This window comes from Mastigoproctus giganteus, chromosome 8 (genome assembly GCF_048544385.1).
Source record: "Mastigoproctus giganteus isolate SK-2022 chromosome 8, ASM4854438v1, whole genome shotgun sequence".
NCBI lineage: Eukaryota > Metazoa > Arthropoda > Arachnida > Uropygi > Thelyphonidae > Mastigoproctus > Mastigoproctus giganteus.
The window spans coordinates 40183062-40209603 of NC_143582.1; the positions used below are offsets into that span (position 1 = coordinate 40183062).

The 26542-nt window shown below is 37.4% G+C and overlaps 1 protein-coding gene across 1 annotated transcript in view; it reads left to right on the forward strand.

Moving 5' to 3' along the window:
• c12.2 (von Willebrand factor A domain-containing protein c12.2) overlaps nucleotides 1-26542 on the forward strand; it is a 574487-nt gene that overhangs the window by 231264 nt on the left and 316681 nt on the right. The window contains exon 17 of the mRNA XM_090380213.1: nucleotides 8690-8764. Within this exon, the coding sequence (XP_090236339.1) occupies nucleotides 8690-8764 (75 nt within the window). The remainder of the gene's footprint in view (nucleotides 1-8689; nucleotides 8765-26542) is intronic.

The window sequence follows — 26542 nt, forward strand, 5'->3', positions numbered from 1 at the left end:
TTTCTCAGAAAATTTAATTCCTACAAACTTAAATCTTATTCTGCAGTTGCCAACCACTTTCTGTTTATTGGGCAACTTCTATGGACACCATCCATAGAAGATGATACCTTGGATTAGATATTGAGTTTCAAGTAAGCAGAGGAGTGGCGACACTTTGATAGCATCAAAGGCAGCTCGAGTATCTAGGTATGTGATAGTGAGTTTCTCATGTTGTACAACTATGGCTTTTACATAAATTAATCCTCAGTTGATAAACACACTTATTTTTCCACAAAGTCACCATTATTTTCTATGCACTTCTTCCATCTTTGAGTCAAATGCTATATTCAAATCCTGTAAAGGTTCTTATTCTTGCTCTGAAGGGCTTTGCGAACCTTGTGCTTGAGCTGGTCTTCCGCAAAATGGGTTCCATGGAGGTACATCCTTCAGCGGGCTGAAGAGGTGATAGTCGGATAGTGCAAGATCTGGACTATGAGAGGGGTGAGGAAGAATAGTGCACCCCAGTTTTGCAATGGCCTTCATCATGTGTAGATTGGTGTGGGGTTGTGCATTGTCATGGAGAAGAAGAACCTCATTAAGGTTCTTCTTCTCTACAGATGCGAGCTTTCAACTTTTTAAACATTTCCACTTATCGATCTGAGTTTATTGTAGTGCCACACTTCAAGAACTCCACAAGCAAGACCCCATCTTTGTTCTGAAATACTATCACCATGATTTTACCGACAGAAGGCTGTCTTTTGAACTTCTTCTTTCTCGGTGAATTTTGATGATGATGCCACTCAATCAGCTGTCTCTATGTTTCAGGGTCATAATGATGGACCCAAATTTTGTCACATGTAACTGTGTGTGAAAGAAAAACCTCTCTTTCACTCTTGAAGTGCTTGAAGTTCCATACAGATGACTTTCTGGGCTTCTTTGTGCTCATGTGTCAGCATTTTCGGGATCCACCGGGCACAAATCTTGTAGCCTAGATCCTTTGATGCTTATTACAGCAAGTTTCCCTATACGTACTGCATTTCGCAATTTGCGTGTTGTGATGCAGCAGTCCTCTTTGATCAGCAAGTCAGTCCAGTTCTTGTTTTCTGTTGTCACTGATGTTACTGCTGGTCGCTTTAGGGGTTGTCAGCAATGTCATGTTCCCCACTCTTAAAGTGTCTTACCTAACGTCAAACTGTACTCACATTTACAGTATTATGACTCTAAAATTTTTTGAGATGCGTATGGATTTCAATAGGCATCACTTCTTCCTTGGTAAGAAATTCAATCAACACTCTTTGCTGATACGTATATCTGTAATACCCACCATCTTGAACCATCCGTGTGCTCCACTCCCGATCACAGTGCCACTCAGTATGGTGAAACTAAAGACCTCTAGTGACCACTCAGTGACACACAATGATCTATGGCATCACATTTGAATGCAGAAAATTAGGAGGCATTACTTTCGTACCAGGCCTTGTTTTTGAAAACTCAAATTATTTGGTGGTTTTGGTGGTTGCCTGCATATTTCTTATAAATGTTTTGATTAACTCTTGCATACTTTTATGATTAGTTACAGAAAATTGACAAACAATGAATATTCAGGAAGCCTCTCAGACAGGATTATAAAGAAGAGCATCAGGGATTGCAACACTTCCCCCCCCCCTCAAACTACACTAAGGTGTCAATTGACATATGCATCTCTTAAATTCCAGGAGTGAGAAATAGAATTCCCAGGCTGGCAGTTTATGTTGCTAACCCCCAGAATATCTTCCCCCTCTACTAAGGGGATAGTTTATCAAATCTCCTGTGAATGTAACATCTGACACATAGGTCAGATTGACCTAGTAAAAGTGATGCCACTCTTCTGATCAATGTCTTTCTCTTTGACCTTGGAACAGAATGCAGTTTTTTAAACAAGGTTGACAATATGCCAGTTTCACTATTTTCATTGCAGTCTGAAAAGTCTGTTTCTTAGGATTGAATGTGGAAACTGTTGAAGAGTAGTGATAGACAAAATATTATGATATTCAAAACTTCAATAAGCTCTCGAGGTGAGCATCAATTCTTTTGTTAATAAAATGAACAAAATTTAAAACAAAGCAGGTAAATCACAAGTTAGCCATTTTTTTAAAAAATTTAATACTGATCAAAAGTTAGTGATAATTTAATATTAATATTTATTTTTTTCAATATATTATTAGAAATTTTTTAATTTATATTTTTGTATTAATATACCCTGGGAGCAGGGTATATTAATGCATTTTTCTGTACCTTTCCCAGTAGTACCACTTAAAAAGGTCCAGAGGCAATGTATTAATGTTTCAACCTAAACTTGTACAGTAGGTTTAACCAATTTAGGTTAAAAGAGAGTATATTACACAACCATGCCAACTTCAAAGAAAAACCTAGGGATCATCACAAACCAACCTACTGCCAAACCCACTAGACGAGCACCCTCCCAAGGAGAAGATTGTTCTCCCCCCCCTTCCATAGCACATCTATCTTGGTTACACCACTCTGTGTGGTTTTGATATTTGTAAACTAATAGCTGTTTATAACTCAGTGTTTTACACTGATTTCAGAAATTCCATTTGTTTTTTTTCTATCATGTATCGGTTGTTCACAAATCACTTAAGTTTATGTCACGTTAGGAGTAAATGCCGGGAATTTGGAAACTAGACCTCCACATGTTGGCAATACTGCCTTCAGTCATGTTTCTTGACCTTGAGAGCTCCATGCATCAGTGTTTATCAGTGTGAGTGCAGTTTATTTTTGAGGTTATCATGTCAAACTTGTGCTGAAAAGTGAGTAAAATGTCTTCATAAAAGTGTTTGAACATTCCAGACTTATTTTGTTATATTTTTGGAAGTTTTGTAGTCCTTAAGCAATGACAAGATATTACAGAATTTGTAAAAAATATGTATTGTGCTTATTTTGGAGTGAAATTCACTGACCAAGATAAACGGTGGGCCCACAAAGTTTGCTGAACCTGTGTTGAAGCATAGAGATTGTGGAAAAATGGTAAAAAGAAGGCTATGCCATTTGCAATTCCAGTAATTTGGTGGGAGCCTATAAACCACTGTGATAACTTACTTTTGCTTAGTTAATGTAGAGGGATACAATGCAAAGAGTAAGAAGGGCATTGTGTATCCTAATATTCTGTCTGCCATTAGACCAGTCCACATGGAGATAACCTGTCAATACCATGCCCTCCACTTATATTGGAGAGTGAAGCTTCTGAAGATAAAACTGAAGTCTACATGCCTGGAGACAGGCCCCGGGTACCAAAAGTTCTGTGGCCAGGCGATTTTAGTGTTTCTGAAAGCATTTTCTCTAAAGAGCATTTCATTGAACAGAATCTATTTTTTTATTTCAACAATTGTTTTTGTGATTTTTATATCAGATTCACACTACAAAAAGTAGACAAGGAGTTTCTGATGCCCAGAAAGAAAAGCCACCTTTCTGTTTCTTTTTATAGAAGTACTAACTAACTAACTCAGCTGCTTGTGGTACTGCTCTTGCCTCCCCATGGCAGGACAGCAAACCCCCAGGGTCAAAAGGAGAAAACATGGATTACAGCAGCTTCCCCCCCAATTCAGAGAGTGATTCTGAATTCAGTGGATTTGCACCAACCCAATGATGACAACCAACCAACAGAGACTGAAGATGGATACTTCCTGAGTAGAACATTCAAGTTTCCAGATCCTGCATTCCCTGCAGCCCAGTCATCCTTGTACCCTTCATGAACTTGAAAATCTTATTCTGCAGTTGCCAACCCCTTTCTGTTTATTGGGCAACTTCTATGGACACCATCCATAGAAGGTGATATCTTGGATTAGATATTGGGTTTCAACTAAGCAGAGGAGTGCCGACACTTTGATAGCATCAAAGGCAGCTTGAGTATCTAGGTATGTGATAGTGAGTTCCTCATGTTGCTCAAAAGCAGACAGTATAGTATGTGTGGTTGCAAGGAGGTTCATCACTGTGGACTGGTTTCAGATGGCATAGTGGATCTTAATTTTTTCCAGGATTTTTAGGAGTGTCGAGAGGGTTAGATATCGGCCGAAAGTGCACATGTAGAGTGGAGTTTTGAACTTTTGGTTGTGGTCTGACAAGGTTGCTGTTCCAGGCTTTAGGAAAGGTTTTTGTGGTTAGTTTTCCATTGAAGATGGACCTGAGTGGTTGAAGGATGAATGGGCTAAGGCATTTTATTATGAATTGAGGCACTTTGTCGTTCCCAGTGGTTGCAGTCGTTTGAAGCGAATTTACTGCTGCTATGAGCTAGTGTGTAGAAGTGGTGATGGAATGTAGGATGTCTTGTTGTGATTCATGGTTGGAACATAGAAAAAGGTTTGGCTGCCCTGCAGTTATATCAAATCTGGTGATAGGTTCTAGCCATTGGGCTAGATCAAGCCGACTAGCAGCTATGGGATCTAAAGTTGTATGGGATTTTTCCTTTTGAAGTTGGGCACCGTGGTGTGCTGTTATTGCTCTTGATTGTGCTTGTGCTCTTGAATAAGATATATGGTAGAAACCTGTTGAGTACTTTTCTAAATATGGTGCTGCACTGCTTTAATAGAAAAGCCCTGTATACTTCTGGATTCCACCAGGCTTTGGAGTGAGATGAGATCCTGATCTTCTTTGAGGTGCCATAATGTGCATTGGTGTTTACCCAGCTTGTTAATAGAGTTACAGCAAGCGAGACATCACATGTGCGCCTCCATAGCCAGGTGGGAAGGAGCAGCAGTGCGTAGCACGTTTTTTGATTAGACCGGGGTTCGAGCCCGTCACCACCAAATATGGAGGATGCGGAAAGGTCAGGGAATGACCACCGCATATCCCGGAGCAATATGGCCTTAGTTGCTAATGCTCCTAAAAACCAAATAACAACAACATCACATGTTTCAAAGACATGCTAAGGTAAAAGGGTGGCAGCTTGCAGGCTTTTGGCTGTTAAGGAACTTGGGGCTGATGGTGACAGGGGGTTGAACATTTTTTCGGGAAAGTGAATCCCAAGTAGGTATAATTAATTTTGCATAGATAGGTTTGTGATCTGATTCACAATGCGTCTCAGGTGTTTCTTATCATACATGTTACGGATGAAGATAGCGAGTCAATACGGTTTTCTCCTCTAGTAGGGCAATGATTGATTAGCTGTATATTTGATGACTTCAGATAGTCAACAAGAACCTTATTTTGGGCTGTGAGCTGTGTAGTAAAGATGAAATCCCTGATGACTATATGGCAAGCTGAGGGGTACAAGTGGTGTATAGCCCAGTTGCCCATCTCAGTAATTATATCAGTAGTAAGTACAGTAGGATATATGTTAACCATATGTCTACTAGGCGCCTTGTAGCCAGGTGGGAAGGAGCAGCAGTGCGTAGCACACGCTTCTTGATTAGACCGGGGTTCGAGCCTGTCACCACCAAATACGGAGGATGAGGAAAGGTCAGGGAATGACCACTGCATATCCCGGAGCAATATGGCCTTAGTTGCTAATGCTCCTAAAAAAAAAAAAAAAATATATGTCTACTGTGAATGCATTTCTGAGTGGTGTGATGGGTAGGGCCTTGAAATTCAATGAATCACTGGATTTTGTGTTGATCAGTGTGAAGGGCACCTCTTTGAAGAACATAGCAATACCACCTACCCTTCTGCTTCACCTGGAAGTAAACTCTACCCCATAGCCCGCTGGGTTAGCTATAACTATGTTCTGTTGCTCATGCTCAAGTCATGTTTCAGAGATAGTTAAGATATTGAATTCTCCTGCTAGCAGGATTTGCTCAATAGTCTTTGATTTTATTTATTAACTCCTAACGTTCTGATATATTATAGTTATAGTGTTAGAGTGTGTTTAGTGTCAAAAGGCACCAGGGGTTTTCCCCATCTTTGCGTAGTGTTAGAGCAAGGCACTTAATTAAATTATCTCTAAATAGGCCTACAAGGCTGGGACAATTCATGTTGATGATTAAGCTTCACACCAGCCGGAAGATAAATAAATTCAATACTGTAACTAAAAACACTTTATTTACAATAAAATAAATATATATTTACAATAAAAATAAATAACACTGATAAAATATACTAAAAACCTAGAAATTAAAAGCGATAAAATTTGCTGTAGCTTTCGGAGGCAGCAGTCTCCTTCCTCAGCAGCATATGTCTACTGTGTGGCACATCCTTAAATAGCAGATCCACAACACGTGTCACATGGTTCCACAATTGGAATTTTCCATTTGTGCACCGGGACCGGAAATGGAGCGCACTAGCTGAAACTGTTCATCATGTCCAAGAATGACGGTTTCCAGGAGGGGGTGTAGATTGCTAGCTGCCCCAATACGTAAGCTCTCAAGCCATTTACGGTCCCAGAACCCCTGTGCATGATCTGTGATGACAGCATCCTCCGGGGAAATTTGATGTTGTTTCTCCCAGAAATGTTCTGCCACAGCAGACTTTATTGCGTTTACATGCTCCCCCCAGCCGGTCTTTCAATCACCGCCCCATCTCACCCACATAACACACCCCACAATCCGGACATTTAATTTCGTACACCACCCCACTGCTGGCTTCTTTGGATATGGGGTCTTTAACTCGAGGTATTGCTGTGTGCAACCTCCGACTTGGGAGTTGCACGCAGTGTATCTTGCACCCCCGAATTATACGTGCAATGTGGTCTGAAAGGCTCGGATAGTAGGGAATGTATGTGGTGCTCACAGGGGCGAACTGCTCATTACAGGTGGACTCTACTCCTCTAATAGCTCTGTCTAACATCCTCTGGGGGTAGCCGCACTTCTTGAGGTCTGCTGTGACCCGAAATTGTTCGGGTCACTTTATCCTCGCAGCACCTCCGAGGATAAAGATAATGAAATTGTTCAGGTCACAGCAGACCTCAAGAAGTGCGGCTACCCCCAGAGGGTTTTAGACAGAGCCATTAGAGGAGTAGAGTCCACCCATAATGAGCAGTTCGCCCCTGTGAGCACCGCATACATTCCCTACTATCCGGGCCTTTTAGACCACATTGCATGTATAATTCGGGGGTGTCAGATACGCTGTGTGCAACTCCCAGGTCGGAGGTTGCACACAGCGACATCACGAGTTAAAGACCCCATATCCAAAGAAGCCAGCAGTGGGGTGGTGTACGAAATTAAATGCCCGGATTGTGGTCGTTATGGAAGTTGATAGGTTAAATAAATTTAAGGAGGAACTGGACAAACATTTAGAGGGAATGGTTGTGTGAATTTTTTTTTTGGCTGATGCTGCATAAGCTCATACACTTGCTTTCTTGCATCACCTGCCACTGTTACTACTACTACAAGCAGGAGGATGTTTATTTCGAAGTCCAACTGAATACTTTCTATTCGTTTCCACTGTGACTTCCACATCAGGGTACATGCTTACACTTCTTGCTGTACAATTAGATACAGAGGCCTCAAGCTCATAGGTCCATTCATTTTGTGAGGCAGTACTGATGTGGATTCCAGATCCTGCTATGTTCTACTATTATGCTTAGCCAAGGGGATTGCTTTACGGTTACTGATTTTACTGGGAGTATCCTCCAAGTCATTTAACCCGGGCCATGGAATGCCACTTTCAGTATCAGTGGTCAGCATGACTGGCTGTGTGTCCTCAGCCTTCTGAGCTTAATTCATGTCTAGAGATATGGATCCTGTTTTCTCAAGTGACGTTATAGATTTCCTTGCTAACTTTGCTATCTTTAGATAACTTTGGCATTTTAAAAATTTGTGACCGACTTGGGAGAAATTTCCTCATAGGGACCAGCTGCATTTGCCATTGCAGATTAGTATATGTTTGACTTTATTCAGACGGGCCCAACAGCTATGTACAGAATTTTCCACCGGCATACTGTTCATTTCAGAAAAACTATTTCTAAGGAGTAAATTTTAACGTTGAACAAAATACTTTTACAATAGCTTACACATGGTTCTGTTAGAGCAGACACAAAGAAAGAAAGAAGATCACTATTGCTTGTGACCTATAAATTCTGTATGGGGCCACTGTCAGTTCCATTAGCCATCCTCGGAGAGTTGAGACAATGGACAGGTGACCTTCACTAAGTAGAGACAATGCTAAAATCACTTTAGGCTAGGATTACTGAGGATAAGTGCAGTCAACAGACGCTATGCAAGGTATTCGAATACCATATTAGGCTATAACGACGTTGCAACATGAAAATAATAATATTAAAATATCTATTTTATAGATATTTTATATTATTTATGTAATATCTATGTAAACAAACATTATTCGTGGTATGGCTGTATTTAGAGGCATGATGGCACAAGGATTCTGACAGTATCTAGTGGGACATCTGGTCTCTGGAAAGAGACCATTATTTATTACTTATGTTCAGCAGAGTGCAAAACGATGCAACCATTCACCTTCCCAGCACACTAGACACTATTGTTGACAAGTATTAAGTATGAAGAACATGGTTGGTTGGTCTGTGCTGACTTTAAAGTTATAGGCATGTTACTTGAATAGCAATCTAGTTACACAGCAGTGCCTTACTTTTTTGTGTGAGTGGAATAGTTGGACAAGGAGTAAGCTCTGGCATCTTTAATGAAAATCATTGTATATTAAAAAAATTATGTTAGATATAAAATATTTAAAAAATTATCTTCTTTTTATTAGTTAATTTTTTATAGTGTTTTTGTATTCTTTCTATGTACTTTTTTAAATTTTTTAGTTGGGACCTGTAAATGAGGAGATCAGTACTGTTCTTCACTTCGCCCATGATTTGAGAAATGCAGAAGATGAAACTGTAGGTATTAATGTTATTTATGAATTCACATGTAACTATGTACTAATCTAACTCATCTAACATTCCTAATTTTTCAAAATTCAAATATTTAGAATATTATGTCTTATATGTAAACTTGAATATATTGTGGATAAGTATGCTGTATTGATTATTTATCAATATGCTACAAAGAAAGGTGTTTATTCACTTTTGTAAGTTGCACATAATGAGAAACTACAATTGCAGTAAGAGAATAGTTAATACTATTAACACTGTAATTGCATTATTAACAGTATTAGCCATTATGATCGATATGATAATGGAGTAAAAGCCTAAATGCCATATTGATCTCCGTTGTCAATGTGCCAATAAACAACAAAACAACCACATTGAAATTATTTGCTGATCTAAAAGATGTCTCCATTCCAAAAAAAAACACAGATGGTCCCTGGACTAAAATTGGATAATTATACTTTTATGATATAATTTAAGAGTTTCACAAGTATTATAACACTGTTGGAAATTGTATATTGAAATTAGCTTTTCTCTTTAATACTCAGTTTCATGTATATTATCTTATTTGTTTAAGATTTTTGAAATATGGATAACCATTCCACATTTGCTAGAACTTTGTGGAGCATGGACATAATAACATCCAGCATAATGTTTTGAACCAGTCATTTTGTGTTATCTGTCAAGTGATTAGAGCTTTAAGATTTAAGCTTAACCCATTTATTATTTAAAGAATAATACCATACAAATTTGGATGATAAAGTTCTTCTGCCTTTGCCAGCATAATTTTGTACTATTTCTGCAGCATAGATTTTGAATTGGGATTGAAGAATCAATCTGATTTGTAGAAAACCAATTTTTATATGCCTTATTTTGCATTCAATGCTGTCTCGTGTTGTTTTTCAACTATGACAAATGTGGCCTGGCCATAGGTTCTGAACACACAAATTACTCACTCCAAAATTTGGTAGGAATATTGTAGAAACAATTATGGAACTGTTAAGTCTAATTATTGATACTATTAAAGTGATCAGGTAATATAAAATCCAGTGTGAGGTGCATGGTTATAATGCTGCCACATAAGGAAATATTTGGGGCTCAACAATATTTTTTAAAAATAATTACTGCTGTTAAATCCTCCATGATTGTGAAATGTTTCCCCCACTTTTTGTCCCATACTTTGAGAGGCTTGATTTAAATCCTCATTGGCTAGAAGAAGTTCTAAGGCTTCTTAATTCATGACTGAGTTAGCCTCTCAGTTGTTGGAAGTAGAGGCTCTACTCATGAAGTAAGTATTCTCAAATTTTTTTTTTTCAGTCTACACAACATGGAAATTAGTCTGTAAACACACACACACACCCCTCTACAAAAATAATATACATAGTCCTCAATCCATTTGGTCAATGTAGATACCTACAACCAGTATTCCTTGCCTGTACAAGAGGAAGCCTGTCGTCTGGCTGGCAATAGTGAAGAAAGTTGCAGCTGAAGTTAGCCATTACATCTAAACCTTTGCTCCGTCACATAATCAAAGCATCCCATGTAAACATATAGTCACAATCAAGGTGGCATTTGGTTTCATGATCTACTTAAGGGAATGGTGCCTCCATAGCCAGGTGGGAAGGAGCAGCAGTGTGTAGCACATGCTTCTTTATTAGTATTAGTAATGGCCGCATGGTGCAAGAAAGCCTATGGCTTATGCTGCACTGGCCAAAAAAAATAAAAAATAAATAATAATAAAAAAAAAACCAATAAAACAATGATAAAAAAATAATAAATAAATAATAATAATTAGTAAAAGAAAAGGAAATTAAACCTATCATCCTATGCGCTTCCCTGACCCGAAGGCACTATCCAGATGACCTTTGAATTTCCCCAAACTGTCAGCCTCTACCACCCATGTAGGCAGCTTATTCCATTAATTTATAACTCGTTGGCTAAAATAATACTTCCTGCAGTCCAATCTAAACATTTTCCCCCTTAACTTGAATTTATGTCCCCTAGTTCAAGCATCATTTATAACCTTGAAAATTCCATCCTCATTCATTTTACTGATGCCTCTCACAGCCTTAAACACCTCAATCAAATCTCCTCTAAGGTGTCTAGTTTCCAAACTCTGCAACCCACATATTCGAAGTCTTTCTTCATATGGACACTCTTTTGCCAATCTCACCAGGAGAGTTACTCGTCTTTGCACCCTTTCAAGAAGCTCGATGTCTTTCTTTAGGCGCGGTCTCCATACTTGAACATAGTATTCCAAGTGTGGTCTAACATAAGCCTTATATAATGGGATTATCACGTCCCTATCTCTACTTGCAAAAGTTCGATAGATCATCGATAGGACACACCATGGGCCTTCCTTGCAACCTGTTTACAATGCTCAGAGAATTTCATGTCTGACCGTATCATAACAGCCAAGTCCCTTTCCTCCAGTACTGGGTTTAGTTGAACTCCACCAAGTGAATAAATTATTTTGGGATTACTGTTTCCCAGGTGTAATACCTTACACTTTGTTGGATTAAAGCATAGCTGCCATTTTTCTGACCATTCCTGAAGTCTATCTAGGTCTCTCTGAAGAAGCTCAGCTTGACAGTGATCATTAACTACTCTACCAATTTTAACATCATCTGCAAATTTAGACATCACGCCCTCTATCCCTACATCAATTCGTTTATGAAAATTAAAAATAACAGTGGTCTGAATACTGATCCTTGGTGAACCCCTCCAACATGTGTGATTCCAACCTGTTCCAGCTTATAAAGCAACCGCTTATGTGGGACTGAGTCAAAAGCTTTGCTGAAATCTAAATAAACAATGTCGAAATTATTCCCTAAATCCAGCTCATGAGTGACCCTTTCAAAATAGCGAACTAGATTTGTTAAACATGATTTTCCCTTTACAAAACCATGCTGTGAGTATCCTTGAGAATTTCAATTCGATCCAAATGATCCTGAATTCCACCCTTGATCAATTGCCTCCCTAATTTTCTCTACCACTGAAGTCAGATTGACAGGTCGATAATTTCCCGCTTCACTCTTAGAGCCACCCTTATGTATTGGAGATACATTGGCACTTTTCCAATCCAAGGGAATCTTCCCAGAGTCAGTGATGCTCGCATAATTAGCCTCAATGGTTCAATGCACTCACTTGCTGCCTCCCTTAAGATTATAGGCTATATTCCATCAACTCCAGGAGCCTTACTGGCCTGTAGGGTCGAAAGTTTTTTTCATTAAATAATCTTGCGAAATTTCAATATCATTAATTACATATTTTTCAACTTCGCTCCCACAATTACCCATTGCCACAAAAGGTTTTTCATTTATAAATATCGATGCAAAATAACTGAGTTCATCTGCAGTGGCAGCTGGTGTATTTAATACTATCCCCTTTCCCTTACATAAAGGTCCAATCTGGTTTGTCCTGCTCTTGGCATTTATATATGTGAAGAATTCCTTATTCCCCCTCTTTGCTCTGCTAGTAATTTCTCATAAACTGCCTTTGCCTGTCGAACCTTTTCTGTGGCTGTATTACAGATCAACTTGTAGCTGTTATAGGCTTCAGTACTTTTTATTGCTCTGTAACCTTTCCATTCCACCTTTTTCTGCTCAAGCAATGGGCAACTTCACTATTCATCCAACTTGGAACACTCCTCGTGGAGTATTTTTAATGGTATATACGCATTCAAGGCATCTGTGATTAATGTTTTAAAAGCATAGCACAGTTCAATTGTATTCATTCTCTGCGCGATATCTACCCAGTTAACAGAGGCCATGTAGTACCTTAAGGCATCGTAATTTCCTTTTCTGAAATTAAAACCCATTCCTTTGCCTTTTACTGCTGCTACCTCTCTCATCATCCACCGTAGAATTCCGTGATCACTTCCTGCTACTGGTTCCTCTACTATCAGCCCTGTTATGTCATCTGATTCATGGGTGATGATGTGGTCTAGGATATTCTTTTCTCTAGTACTTTCCCTGACATGTTGATACAAATAAGTCATCTAGTTGATATAAAAATTTTGTTCCCCATGTCGAGTTTCCTTCCCATTTACTCCAATCAATTAGAGGCAAATTGAAATCACCCATAATAATACATTGACGCTTACTTGCCCATTCCATTTGCATGTAGAGACTTTCGTCATAATCTTCACGATCACCTGGTCTGCAGATTATTCCTACTTGCTTTATACCTTTGTTTCCAACTATCTAACACAATACAGATTCTATACTAGCATGTGAAATGTCTGAATCCGGGAAAACTATCGTTGCACTCAGGCTGCTTCTGATAAGAAGCATTACCCCACCACCCCTTCTATCTACCCTATCCTTCCTAAATACATTATACAAGCCGTACTGAAACTCATCATCCCCAATTTCTGGGTGGCACCATGTCTCCGTAAGCCCTATTATGTCCGCGTTACTTGGTTTAACCAGCAGTTCGAATTCTCTCATTTTATTGACGACACTTCTAACACTACTGTATAAACAATTAAGACTTACCGTTCTTGTATATTTAACAACCCTAACACAACCCTTGAAGGTTTTTAGGCTCTCTTCCCTGACATTAGCTACCCACTCACTTGAAACGTTTCTGTCCCCAGAACATCTAGATAATATGTCCAGTTGGGGTAACAGATAAGAATTCTTGAGGTATGTGCAAGAGTTACTTTGACCAATATTATCAGATAAACACATGTCAGTATTATCCACATCCCCCCCCCCAAACTAGCAGTTTCCCTGAAGCTTTAAGGTATCCTCAATAATACTGGCAAAAACTTTTGCACCACCTTTGTTTAAGTGTATCCCATCTCTACAAAACAAATTCCTTCTACCTACAAGTGTGGGCCAAGCTGATAGAAATTTCCCGCCTAAAGCCTTGCAGAGTCCTTCATGTCTTGAGTTAATACACAAGGCTTTTAACATATAATCCCTCCTATCGTATCTGGGCAGAATTGCAGCACATAGACATTGTGGCCTAGTTCGCGGCATTTCCTCAGCATGGTCCTGTATTTTTCCAACAAATCGTCAGATTGTGTACGTTTAATATCATTAGTCCCCACATGAATAATAATATTCTCTTTACCCCCCTTAAAATCTGACAATCTGTTGGTGACATCATTAATAGTTGCTCCCGGCAGACATACCCTGGTTCTACTCCACCTATCCTTATTACAAAAAATATTCCCCATTTCCCTGACAATGGAGTCTCCTAATAAAACAATGTCCTTTTTAACCAGAGTAGTTTGCACTTGGTTTTTCTGTTTTGAGGCCGAATCAGGTGTGTATCACTTGGTAGATTGCTGGAATATTGAGTCCCTGACGAGGTCCCAGATGCATTATTCTCGAGGGCAAGCACCCATTTTTTCAGGGACTCAAATTGTTCCATCAGTGCACCAAATTGTAATTTAAGATCGGTGCACTCCTTACATCGATCACAAAGAAAAGAATCCCCAGGTGAGCTATGATTAGTCACCAGGTCGACCTTGGAAAACATTCCACAGGTTCTGCAACGTATTAAATCATGACTCACCCGTAAATCGCTATCAGCTATTTTTGTGTGTGAGTCACGATACTCTGTGACATGTTTAAGGCAGATCTCGTAACTACCATTATAAATTTAGCTAAATATCAATGAAAATTAACTTTAAAAAATTATATCTATAATATTATTAAAACCAAACTGTTACAGGAAAACCTATAACAAAATAATCCAACAATATCTAAATAAATCAAATATTTAAAAGCACTAATCAACAATCCACTTAACTGAGGATCCCTGACGAAGCGCGTCCGCTCACCTCGAATGCCAACACTGGAATGAATAAACCGGTATTCGAGCCCGTCACCACCAAATACGGAGGATGGTCAAGGGAATGACCACCGCATATTCCTGGAGCAATATGGCCTTAGTTGCTAATGCTCTTAAAAACCAAATAACAAACGTAAGGGAATACCATATAAGCTTACCACTTGTTTCACAGGTTACTGCGCAGTGTAATAATGCATAATGCTTCAATAAACTTAACTGTATTGATGTTCTTGCTGTAAAGAAAGAGCAGAAATTTAAAGGTAGGCAGAATAACTGCAGAATTTACTGTAATACACATTACTCTTGCTAGAGTAGGTGAGATGTAAAAGAACTTTTAAAAAAAGGGTGTCAACTTATACAGTGAATGTGTGATTAAGTACCAACTTTCACAGAAAAGTTTGTGCTTAAACATGCATTCGCTGTATAAGTTGCAAATGCAAAAGATAGACATCAGTTTATATGCTAGAATATACATTAAATGTCATTCTAAATGCAAAAACAAATTACTAGTTAAGATGAGAACTAACATTTGTATATAATGTACATTAACATTTACAATACAGTGCATATGTGTATAAATTATATATACCCGATGGTTATGAAATAAGTTTCCTGTTCAGGAGACTCTAGTGTCAAAACGGTTAGAGTTAGTGATGTGAAAATCGGTGGGTATGTCATTTAGGGTATGGGGAAGCGATTTGTAGAAGAAAATAATAGTTCAAATTTCTGCCACCAGGGAAACGGCACTGCACATGTGTAAAAGTTATTATTAGCCATATGGTGCAAGGAAGCCTGAGGCTTTGCTGCACCAGCCAAAAAATTTCTGAGTTACCGAGAGAGAGAGAGAGTCAGAAGTAGAAGGGAATCACCAAGGAAGAGAAGAATGATGATATCCAGCTCAGGATCCTGGGTGTGTGCCAAGCCCATACTCACCAAGTGTGAGCCCCTGGGGTGATGTCATTTACTTCAAGATGCACTGCTTATGCAAATAAATGACAACCTGTTAGATAAAAAGGCACACTAAGCCCCAGCAGCTTATGCACCATTAAACCTCCATAACACACACACACACACACACACACACACACACTGTTAGATAAAAGCAGAAAGGCCAACGTCACCATCAACAACCATTATGTCTCTTACAAAAAAGAACATGCTCTTTTAGTAAAAGTGTTCTACCAGAATAATTGTATTGCTGATGCAGTACTACGTGAATATCAGAAACTTAAAGGTTTGCATAAAGGACCTTTGACATTGTCAGTGGGGCTTCGAAAACTAATAAAGAAATTTGAAGAGACTGAGGAGTTAGATGTAATTCCAGGCTGGGGACGACCATGTATCAGAACAGAGGTAGTGGATGAAGTGGTGCTTGCAATGGTCAGAATGCGAAACATTACCAGTCAGTAGTGCCTGGCAGAGGTGTGTCAAGAGACTTGAACCTTCCTTGGTCTACTGTACATAAAGTGCTTCGAATAATTTTATGCTGGTTCCTGTACAAGATTTATGTAGTGCAAAAACTAAAGTCTTGTGATCAGCAACAACGAATAGACTTTACTCTACAATTTCTGGCTTGTATGGAACTTGACGATACGTGGGCTCGAATGATCTTTTGGAATGAAGAGGCAATTTCACTCTTCACGGGGCTGTAAATGCACAGAACCGCTGAATGTGGGGAACTTCTTGTCCATCTGCTGCACATGAAAGACCGCTACAAAGTCCATACATTACAGTATGGTGTGGATTCACAGCAGAGTTTATAATTGGACCATTTTTCTTTGAAGAGTCTATACCTCATGGCTTCGTAGGGTGTACAGTAACTAGTGCACGGTACTGCACTCTTCTAAAAGATCACATTATTCCTGCTCTGCAAGAAAGGCAATGATTGGAGACCGTAGTGTTAATGCAAGATGGTGCCCCTCCCCACATTGGTTGACAAGTGAAGGAACTGCTCCGTTCAACATTCGGAGCAGTTCCTTCACTGCTCATTTGTATCATTTCTAGAGACTTTCCACAGTTCTGACCAGCCCGATCAGCAGATCTAAATCCCTGTGATTTCTGGCTATGGAATACCTGAAGGACAGAGTTGCCATGGCATCATACAGACAGTCACTTGTCGATTTGAAAGCAAGCATTATACAGCATATAGCCAACATCCCCAATCAGATGCTAGTGAAACTGTGTTGCATGCAGTCCTCCATTTTCAGAATATCATCTCAAGTGAAGGAAAGCACATAGAACAATATCTGTAGATTTCTCAGTTCTGATATTAAAATCTAATCCTAAGTTAAGTACAGTCAGTCCTCCTATAGCACGATAGTTGTGTTCCTAGAAACCCTTGTGCAATGCAAAATCGTGCAATATAAAAAAAGACCACCCAAGATTGAACACACATTTGTAATCAAAACATTACCAAACAATAAATTATCGTAATAAAATACGTAAGTATTTTATTACAACTATTACGTAATAAAATATTGCTAATGCTTTTGCTTCTATTGTAAGCAAACATGTTTATTGTTTGATTTTCTATCCAAACAGATGACAGCCGTTCCATCTCTTCCGATTCTTTTTTTTTTGTGTCTTAATCTAATGGATTTTAATTACACTTTGAGTTGTTCCTGCTATAAAAGCTTTTTATTTTCTCTGCATTCTTTGTAATTCTCGGCGTTGCCTCATTTAGGCCTGTAGCACGTGCAATATCACATGGTCTTTCATTTCGCTCAAAGCGTTTCACAATTTCATATTTTTTCTCTATCGACAGATGCAGACTGGCCATAAGCCTTACCAGGGAAACCATGGTGGGTCAGAGGCTGGTGTGATTTTGGCCATAAATGCTAGTATGAAGCCACTACAAATTTTCCCAGGTAAGAATTTTTGACCCAGTCCACCTCTGTTTATCAATATTGCTTTCCTTTTTCTCTCTGAATCTGTAGTGTCTTCACCAGGATGCTTCCTTTTCACACCTTTTAAGTATTTTTCTCATTTTTAGGGAATAAAGCACAATTACAAAATAAGGAGGCACGCTTGATACACATAAACAAAGCTGTGCGCGTGTAGCAACTGAATAAACAACACCGTAAAGGCAGAGACAATTCTACCTCACTAGCTCACATTTTACTAAAGCATATTTCTGGGGGTTACTACCATAAAACAAAAACAATTTCCAGTTACGTTCCTGCTAGTGGAATCTGTTATAAACTGGTAGTAAACTCGATCTAATTGCATTTGCGATAATACCGATAGCTGGAATTTTACGTTATTATGGTGAAATGCGTTTCCCCTTCACTGATATAAAAAACATAAATACATTTTCAGAATTTTCTCTTCATTCCTATCGTGTTGCGTTCAGTTTGGGGTGATTCTGGTCCGACTGCCATTTCTTGTAAATACAAAGGCGAATCGTACATAAGCGAATTTGATTCATGTTATATACGATATCGTTCCCCTATTTATAAATCGTGTATGATCGAATTCGTGTAGTGTAAACACGTGTTATACGAGGACTGACTGTATTCCATCTCATGTTTACAGTGCCAATTTTTCCCTTGGTGGCAGAAAATTGAACTAACGTTTTTTTTTTCTACAAATCCCTTCTTCATACCCTAAATGACAAGCCCACCAAATTTCTGTGCCCCGAAGTGATACAGTGAGCACTGTATTATACTTCCAAATTTCAAAAAGGTCAAAAATTCCTTAAGTATTAAACAGAGGTGTATGTGTGGTCACGATTAGTGTTTTGATTAGTTATAATAATATTAATGAACTTCGTGATGGTTTAATTTTATTAACCTTAAATACTACAATAATTATCAGTGAGCCATAAACAACATGATGATTAGACTGAACTTGGACTGAAGTGTATAATATATTGAAATTCATTTTAAAATGTTCGTTTTGTGAAATATTTCAAACTGTAAAGAAAAATTGTAAAGAAAAATTGTAAAGAATTATAAACAATTTCTTCTGTCCTAAAGCAAATTTGTATTAAAAATTTTTTGATTTCCAAAAACTTGCAGGTGTACAGTTTGTGCATTTCAAGTTCAAGATACAAGTCTGTGCACAAGAATAGTACAGCACATACTCTGCTGTGCAATGACGATGGTGATGAGATAGGTGATAGTAGCTATAGATAGTCTGACAAGTTCTTGAATGATTCAGGTTTCTTTTACATATTTTGGACTGGCATAAAATCTAGGCACAGGAATATAAGCTGGAATAGAGAAACACAAACTGCATATATCTACAGTGCATTTTTGTCCTGTTATTTTGGTCTCTCTTTACTGCTGGACATTGCAGCTTTCTGTACAAAATGACGCCTCTGTAGCCAGGTGAGCAAGAGCAGCAGTGCGTAGCACATGCTTTTTGATTAGACCGGGGTTCGAGCCCGTGAGCCACCAGATACGGAGCATGCGGAAAGGTCAGGAAATGACCATCGCATATCCCCGGATCAATATGGCCTTAGTTGCTAATGCTCCTAAAAACCAAATAACAATAACAACAACTCTACAAAACAGCATCTGTAATGTTAAGGTAAATTTTTACCAAATAAAAACACCCATTGCAGAATGGAATTTGGGAGAATGGTTCTATAAATTTCAGTTGCCAGGTTATGGGATGAATTATTTTTTTCTAGGTTAAGATACTTTTGAATGAAGGACCTGTCAGAGCAGCAACTGAATAAACAAATTGCTTCTGACATGCAGTTCCTAATACTGACCCTGTGCACCACACACACCTTACAAACTATGGAATAGTTCTTTTAACACATCATGCCAGTGTTGGTTGGAATTGATGCCCAGATAACAAAACAAACTGTGAATAGAAATGAGAGCATTAGGAAAAAAAAAAGGGTGGAAAGAACACAGTAATCCAGACAGGTTGTTCTGTTAAGCTTTGTTGCCATCGTGCATGAAGTGTGCTTTGTTGAATTATATTTAATGTAGATATACAGGGTGTCTCAAAAATACACAGCATAACTTCAGGAATGAGTTCCTCATATATAGACAATAAAAATATTTTATATAAACATAGTTCCGGAAATGTTGGGTTTCCAAGTTTTGCAGGTCTGTCTATGACACTTAACTGTTCACATCACCTTATGGTAATTGTTCAAAATGTCCACCTTCTGCCTGAATACAGGCCTCACATTGACGTCTCATGGACTTGTGAAGACGATGCCAAATTCCTGGCATGTTTCGTATTGTCTCACAACCTGCCACAATTCGATTGTGGAGAGTTTCCACATCAGCTACCGGAGTCGAATACACCAATGACTTTAAATGGCCCCATAAGAAGAAACCTAGTGGGTTTAAATCAGCTGAGCATGGAAGCCAGGCAGTTGGTCCACCTCTAACTCCTATCCACCAACCAGGAACCTTCGATTCAAGTAATTGCAGGCTATGTGGCTGAAATGTGTGGGAGTGCCATCGTGCATGAAGTGTACTTATCACCTGCGGGAGATAAGACATTCCGGTTAATAACTCGGGAACCAAGCATTTCCGGAACTATGTTTGATATAAAATATTTTTATTGTCTTCATATGAGGATTGTTGTTATTTGGTTTTTAGGAGCATTAGCAACTAAGGCCATATTGCTCCGGGATATGCGGTGGTTATTCCCTGACCTTTCTGCATCCTCCGTATTTAGTGGTGACGGGCTCGAACCCCAATCTAATCAAGAAGCGTGTGCTATGCACTGCTGCTCCTTCCCACCTGGCTATGAAGGCACCTTTACATATGAGGAACTCATTCCTGAAGTTATGCTGTATATTTTTGAGACACCCGGTATATCAAGGTAGGGTATACTGTGTGCTCCTGTACTTTTGCTTGTTCTGGATTGTTAAATCTTCAAGTATCATCTTCTTGTTACTAGGCAGCCACAAAGTGATGTTCCATCTATTATTGCTTTCACTTCGATGGATACATCTGCACAGATAAGTATTTTTATATTTTATAATACTATAAATGCCATGGCCAACACAAGTGCCTTTGTTTAGTATTCAAGACAACTGCTGCCTGTGGCTGCTAATTAGCTAAGTTCATCACTTTCTGGAAATACTGGACAGTGCATTGTTTTGTCACAACTTATTTCCCCTTGGTTATGTGAGAGCCTTATTCCCTGATCTTTATTTTGGTGTATGCACCCACTCCACTACCACAACTTATAGTAGTTATTTAGAATTTTATGTCTTTTGCTTGCTGATGTTGCTTTAAAAATTAGCTAAATTAATTATCAAAAATTATTTATGTAAATTACTTGAATTAGTAACATACCTAAAAATGTAACCAACAATCTAAAAATCTTGGAATTTTAATTATCTTGTTTTTAATGATCTTTACTTCTCACTGGTGTAAATGAAGCTCTTTTTTATCAAGCTCAAACATTCTACATTATCTCTCAGGCAAATAACTTATTTCAGCTTACCTAATCATATCAATATAACATAACATAAGAGAATGCTAACTAAAGTTGCACTTTTGTACGCTTACCAGCAATTATAATCCAGGCAAATAATCTATGTAGAATCCTCAAATTCAAATCTGCAGTTAGTGATAATTATATAATTTTAACCATTCTTGGAATTATTTTAGCTCTGATTCACATCATGCAGTTCACAACCCTTCTCCCTCTTCTTTGTTTTATATATTTATTTTTTCATTATTATTTTTATTTTATTTTATTTTATTTTTTAAAGGGGGGATCTCCTTAGCGATATTGCACTGTTGCTGCCAACTAGGCCATAGCAGTATGTTGAATTTTTATTTTAAAAAATGTATTTTTATTATTATTTTTAATATAATTTTATTTGTAAAATAATAAGAGAAGTTTACCTCAGTATAGCACGTAGAACACTTCCGTATGATACTCTCCAGAAATTAAAATGAAAAAATCGAAAATCTTACATTAGAGTAACAAATAATTAAAAATCAATTTAACACAATTAAAAATAAGAAAGTTAATTTAAAGAATTTAATAGATTTGATACTAGAGAGCTATTAAGTGCTCGTATTTCCTATATTCTATTATATTATGAATCAACAGGGCTTACCTTTATTTTTGATATAGGAAGCGAGTTGGACAAGGAGAGTTGGAAAAGAAGCTTCCTATATCAAAAATAAAGGTAAGCCCTGTTGATTCATAAAAGAATTTAATGTAAAAATGCAAAACGATTTTTCTTCCTGAAGCTGACAACACTTTTCGACCATATGTCGTGATCACAGCAATGAAAATTACCAAATAGGGATGAACATGAAACTTAAATAGGGATTATTTGTCTTCGCACGTGCACGTAAAAGCCCACAAATCGGAGATCAGATATGGCCGGCGAACATAAACAGAATTCTCATGTAATTTAATTTCTACAGTTTCTGCAATTAATACTCGAATATAATTATGTTGGACACTAAGTATTTTGGCCTCATTAAATAAAAAAGTATGTTTTTCGTTAACAGCATGAAAGGCTAATTCTGACACTGCTGAACGAGAAGCATGAACTGCGGCCGCATGTTGATTAACACGAATATTCAGAGGAAAATGCATCAAACCCAGGTAAGATGAGTCACAATCACTGCAAGAAATGTTGTATACCAGGTAATTAATTTGTGTTGCAAACGAGGAAAGGACTGAACAATTGTTCAGTATAGTGTGTAATTTCTGTACTGGCCTGACTACAATTTTAAATTCGGTATCTTTAAAGAATCTGTTAAACTGTTTGTGCCACGGTTCAACATATGGGACAGAAAGAAAGTATATTTTGATATTACTATTGTTGGTTGGTGTAGTATTTTGTATTGTATCCTTAGTTTGTATCCTAATTCATTTTATTATAGCAAGGGGATAACCCCTGTTTAAGAATCTGCTGGTTAATATTTGTATTTTTGAGTCCAAAGCAGATTCTGTCGTTGAATATTTATAGGCATTTCGAAATTGATTAAAGATAATCGATCTTTTGTAGGTGAACGGATGATAGCTGTTATAATGTAGAAGCATACTGGTGTTTGTAGGTAGTAGTAGTAATAGTAGTGGCATGTGATGCAAGAAAGCAAGTGTATGAGCTTATGCAGCATCAGCCAAAAAAAAAAAAATCACACCATTCCCTCCAAATGCCTGTCCAGTTCCTCCTTAAATTCATTTAACTTATCAACTTCCACAACGACAGATGAAAGTTTGTTCCAGCAATCAACCACCCGCCTGCTAAAGGCAAATTTCCGCACATCTATTCTACATGTCTTTTCTTAATTTGAATTTATGCCCCCTAAGGTTCGTAATCTGAACACGTGGAAGGATCTCATCAGAATTCAGGGGCTCGTCTCCCAACTTGTATGCACTTGGTTGCAAGTCCGAGACAATGTGTTAGGAACACGACTTCCTAAATTGAATACATATGACAGTTCAGCTTTACATGAACTTAGGGAAAATAAAGACATCATTATACAGCGGGCATTAAAGGAGAATACAGTTTTAATATTCGATAAACCTGATTATATTAATAAGTTAGATTCAGTTGTTTCAGATACCGCCACTTATCTTGAAGTAGACCCGGCATTATTTACCAACTTAGTCAATCAATACAATGAAAAGTTAACCACATATTGAAAAAAACGACTACATTACTATGGCTCAGTTAAAATGAATTGAAGACCAGAACACACAATATTCCTGCACTTTTAGGTCAGGTAAAATTACAGAAGACTGGATTTCCTATTCTGCCTACAGAAACTCAGCATTTTAATCCTTGGCCACATATGTATATAGCATTATAAAACCCTTTAGACAGGTGATACAATTTGGGATTAAGAACTACGATACATTATTTAATAACCTTAAGGGCTATAGACTTGGCGACAATGACAATTTATTCTCACTAGATGTTACCTCATTATATACGAATGTAAACGTTGAATACACATTAGATATTATTTGGGATATGTTAAATAATACAGGAATACCTCGCATTTTGCGGTTAATTCGTGCCAAAAAAAACCACCCTTTGTGAAACTGCACTGATCGAGGTATTATTAGTATATATTTTAATGTAATGCGTTCTGATAACTTGATTATATGGGTCGAGTTGCAAAAATATATTGGTGTTTGTTTACTATAAATTGATGCACACGAAATTCTTGCAAAAAAGAGAAACTAAAATGGTAAAAATGAAAAATACTAGTAAATACAGTACAAATGATTTTTATTGCAGTATGTACATACAAAAAGAATATAAGTGAAGTGTGTACTGTATTTTTATTTTGAAAAATAACTGATCAGCTTAGTTTGCACAGTTTTTTTTCTTCTTTTTATCTGCATACATCTCTTTATAACATCGAAATTTTGTAATGCCTGCCTTTCATACCTCATTCGATGATTGGATCTAGAAGAACACTCGGCGCCATTGCATTTCTTCTTTCCACTCATAATTGCTTATAAAGGTGTAACATTTTTAAAAAATAATCTTTAATAAAAATACACAGCGAAAAATATTTGTACAGCTTATGCACAATCAACGACCTCGCCTTACTTTCATACCTCGTTCGATGTTTGGATCTAGAAGAACACTCGGCACCATTACATTTCTTCTTTCCACTCATAATTGCGTATAAAGGTGTAAAGTTTTTAAAAAATAATCTTTAATAAAAATACACAGCGAAAAATATTTGTACAGTTTGCGCACAATCAATGACCTCACCGCTCGGAATCTAGAGTATTTACTAATCTATCAAAGCTAGTAGAGTCCATATATAATGGGAGTTGTGTCAGCGTGGCCTTGAATCCATAACGCATTGGCCTGTGTGCTGACATTATAATACATACATACATATCAAATGTATTGGTGCGTAACGCAGTTAATTTTTTTTTTTTTTTTTTCAATTTGTAAACTGCACTATAGCGAAACCTGCGCTGTCCAAAACCGTGCTATGCGAGGTATTCCTGTAACTCGATACCGATTAATTATAAGTTTCCTATTAAGGAAATTTTTCACTTAATTAAACTATTAGTTGAGGTGAACTATATCACCTTTCGAGACAAAGTGTACAAACAAATTTTTGGTTTGCCAATGGGATTGTTGAGCCTGAGCGTCTTAATCTCTCAACGATTGAGCATATACATTTGATGCCTTTTCAACCCCGTATCACATACTATGGGAGGTATTTAGATGATGTTCCAGTTATTACTGATAGGTCCAGTTATTACTGATAGTAGTACTATCCAAGTCATTTTACATTCATTTAATATTCATTCTAGACTCAAATTTACATTGGAAAGGGAGGATACAGATACAAAGTAATTAAATTTCTAGATTTCACACTTACTCAAGACTCGAATAAAATATAATTTAACATCTATCGAAACCTACCAGTATGCTTCTACATTATAACAGCTATCACCCATTCACCCACAAAAGATCAATTATCTTTAATCAATTTCTAAATGCCTATAAATATTCAATGACGGAATCTGCTTTCGGCTAAGAAATACAAATATTAACCAATATATTCTTAAACAGGGGTTATCCCCTTGCTACAATAAACTGAATTAGGGTATAAGCTAAGGATAGGATACAAAATACTACACCAACCAACAATAGTAATGTCAAAAAATACGTTATTTCTGTCCCATATGTTGAATAGTTGCACAAACAGCTTAACAGATTCTTTAAAGATACCGAATTTAAAATTGTGGCCAGGACAATATAGAAATTACACACTATACTAAACAATCATTCAGTCCTTTCCTCGTTTGCAACACAAATTAATGACCTGGTATACAACATTTCTTGCAGTGATTGCGACTCATCTTACCTGGGTTTGATGCATTTTCCTCTGAATATTCGTGTTAATCAACATGCGGCCGCAGTTCATGCTTCTCGTTCAGCAGTGTCAGAATTAGCCTTTCATGCTGTTAATGAAAAACATACTTTTTTATTTAATGAGGCCAAAATACTTAGTGTCCAACATAATTATATTCGAGTATTAATTGCAGAAACTGTAGAAATTAAATTACATGAGAATTCTGTTTATGTTCGCCGGCCATATCTGATCTCCGATTCGTGGGCTTTTACGTGCATGTGCGAAGAAAAATAATCCCTATTTAAGTTTAATGCTCACTCCTATTCGGTAATTTTCATTCCTGTGATCACGACATGCGGTCGAAAAGCGTTGTCAGCTTCAGGAAGGAAAATCGTTTTGCATTTTATTGTTAAATTCTTTTAATTAATTTTCTTATTTTTAATTGTGTTAAATTGATTTTCAATTATTTGTTACTCTAATATAGGGTTTTTGATTTTTTAATTTTAATTTCTGGAGAGTATCATGTGAAAGGGTTCTACGTAAACTTCTCTTATTATTTTAATATTCATTCTAGACTCATATTTACTTTGGAAAGGGAGGATACGGATACAAAGTCATAAAATTTTCTAGATTTTACGCTTACTCGAGACTCGAATAAAATACAATATATTGATTACCAAATATTGATATCAACATAGAAAGTACAGTAAACCCCGCTATTCGCGGGGGTTACGTTCCTGAGAAATGCTGCGAATACCGAAAACGCGAATACTGAGTTATGGCTCCCATAGTAATAAAGGGGTTCCATTCCAAAGTATGAAATATATAAGAAAAACTAGTCTAAAATTTTGTCTATGTATGTATCATATGTACCTTCATAATATGACTATGTACATAGTCATATTATGAAGTATATAGTACGTAGTGAAATGCAAGCATATGGCATCGAAATGAAAGTAAGAAACAATTTAATATTAAATGTAATATTTATTAGAAATTTCAAACAAATCTTTCAAACCAGCGTCTTTGCTAAAAAACCTATCCCGCCAGTGCTATAACCAGTTTCGCTAAAGCGTTGATAAGGAGTTTTGCGTTTTCACGAGTGATGAGTGAATTTAACGGAATTTTATTTTGAGTTCGGTCTTCTATCCACATATTTAAAGCCTTTTCCATTTTTTCTAATTTAACATCA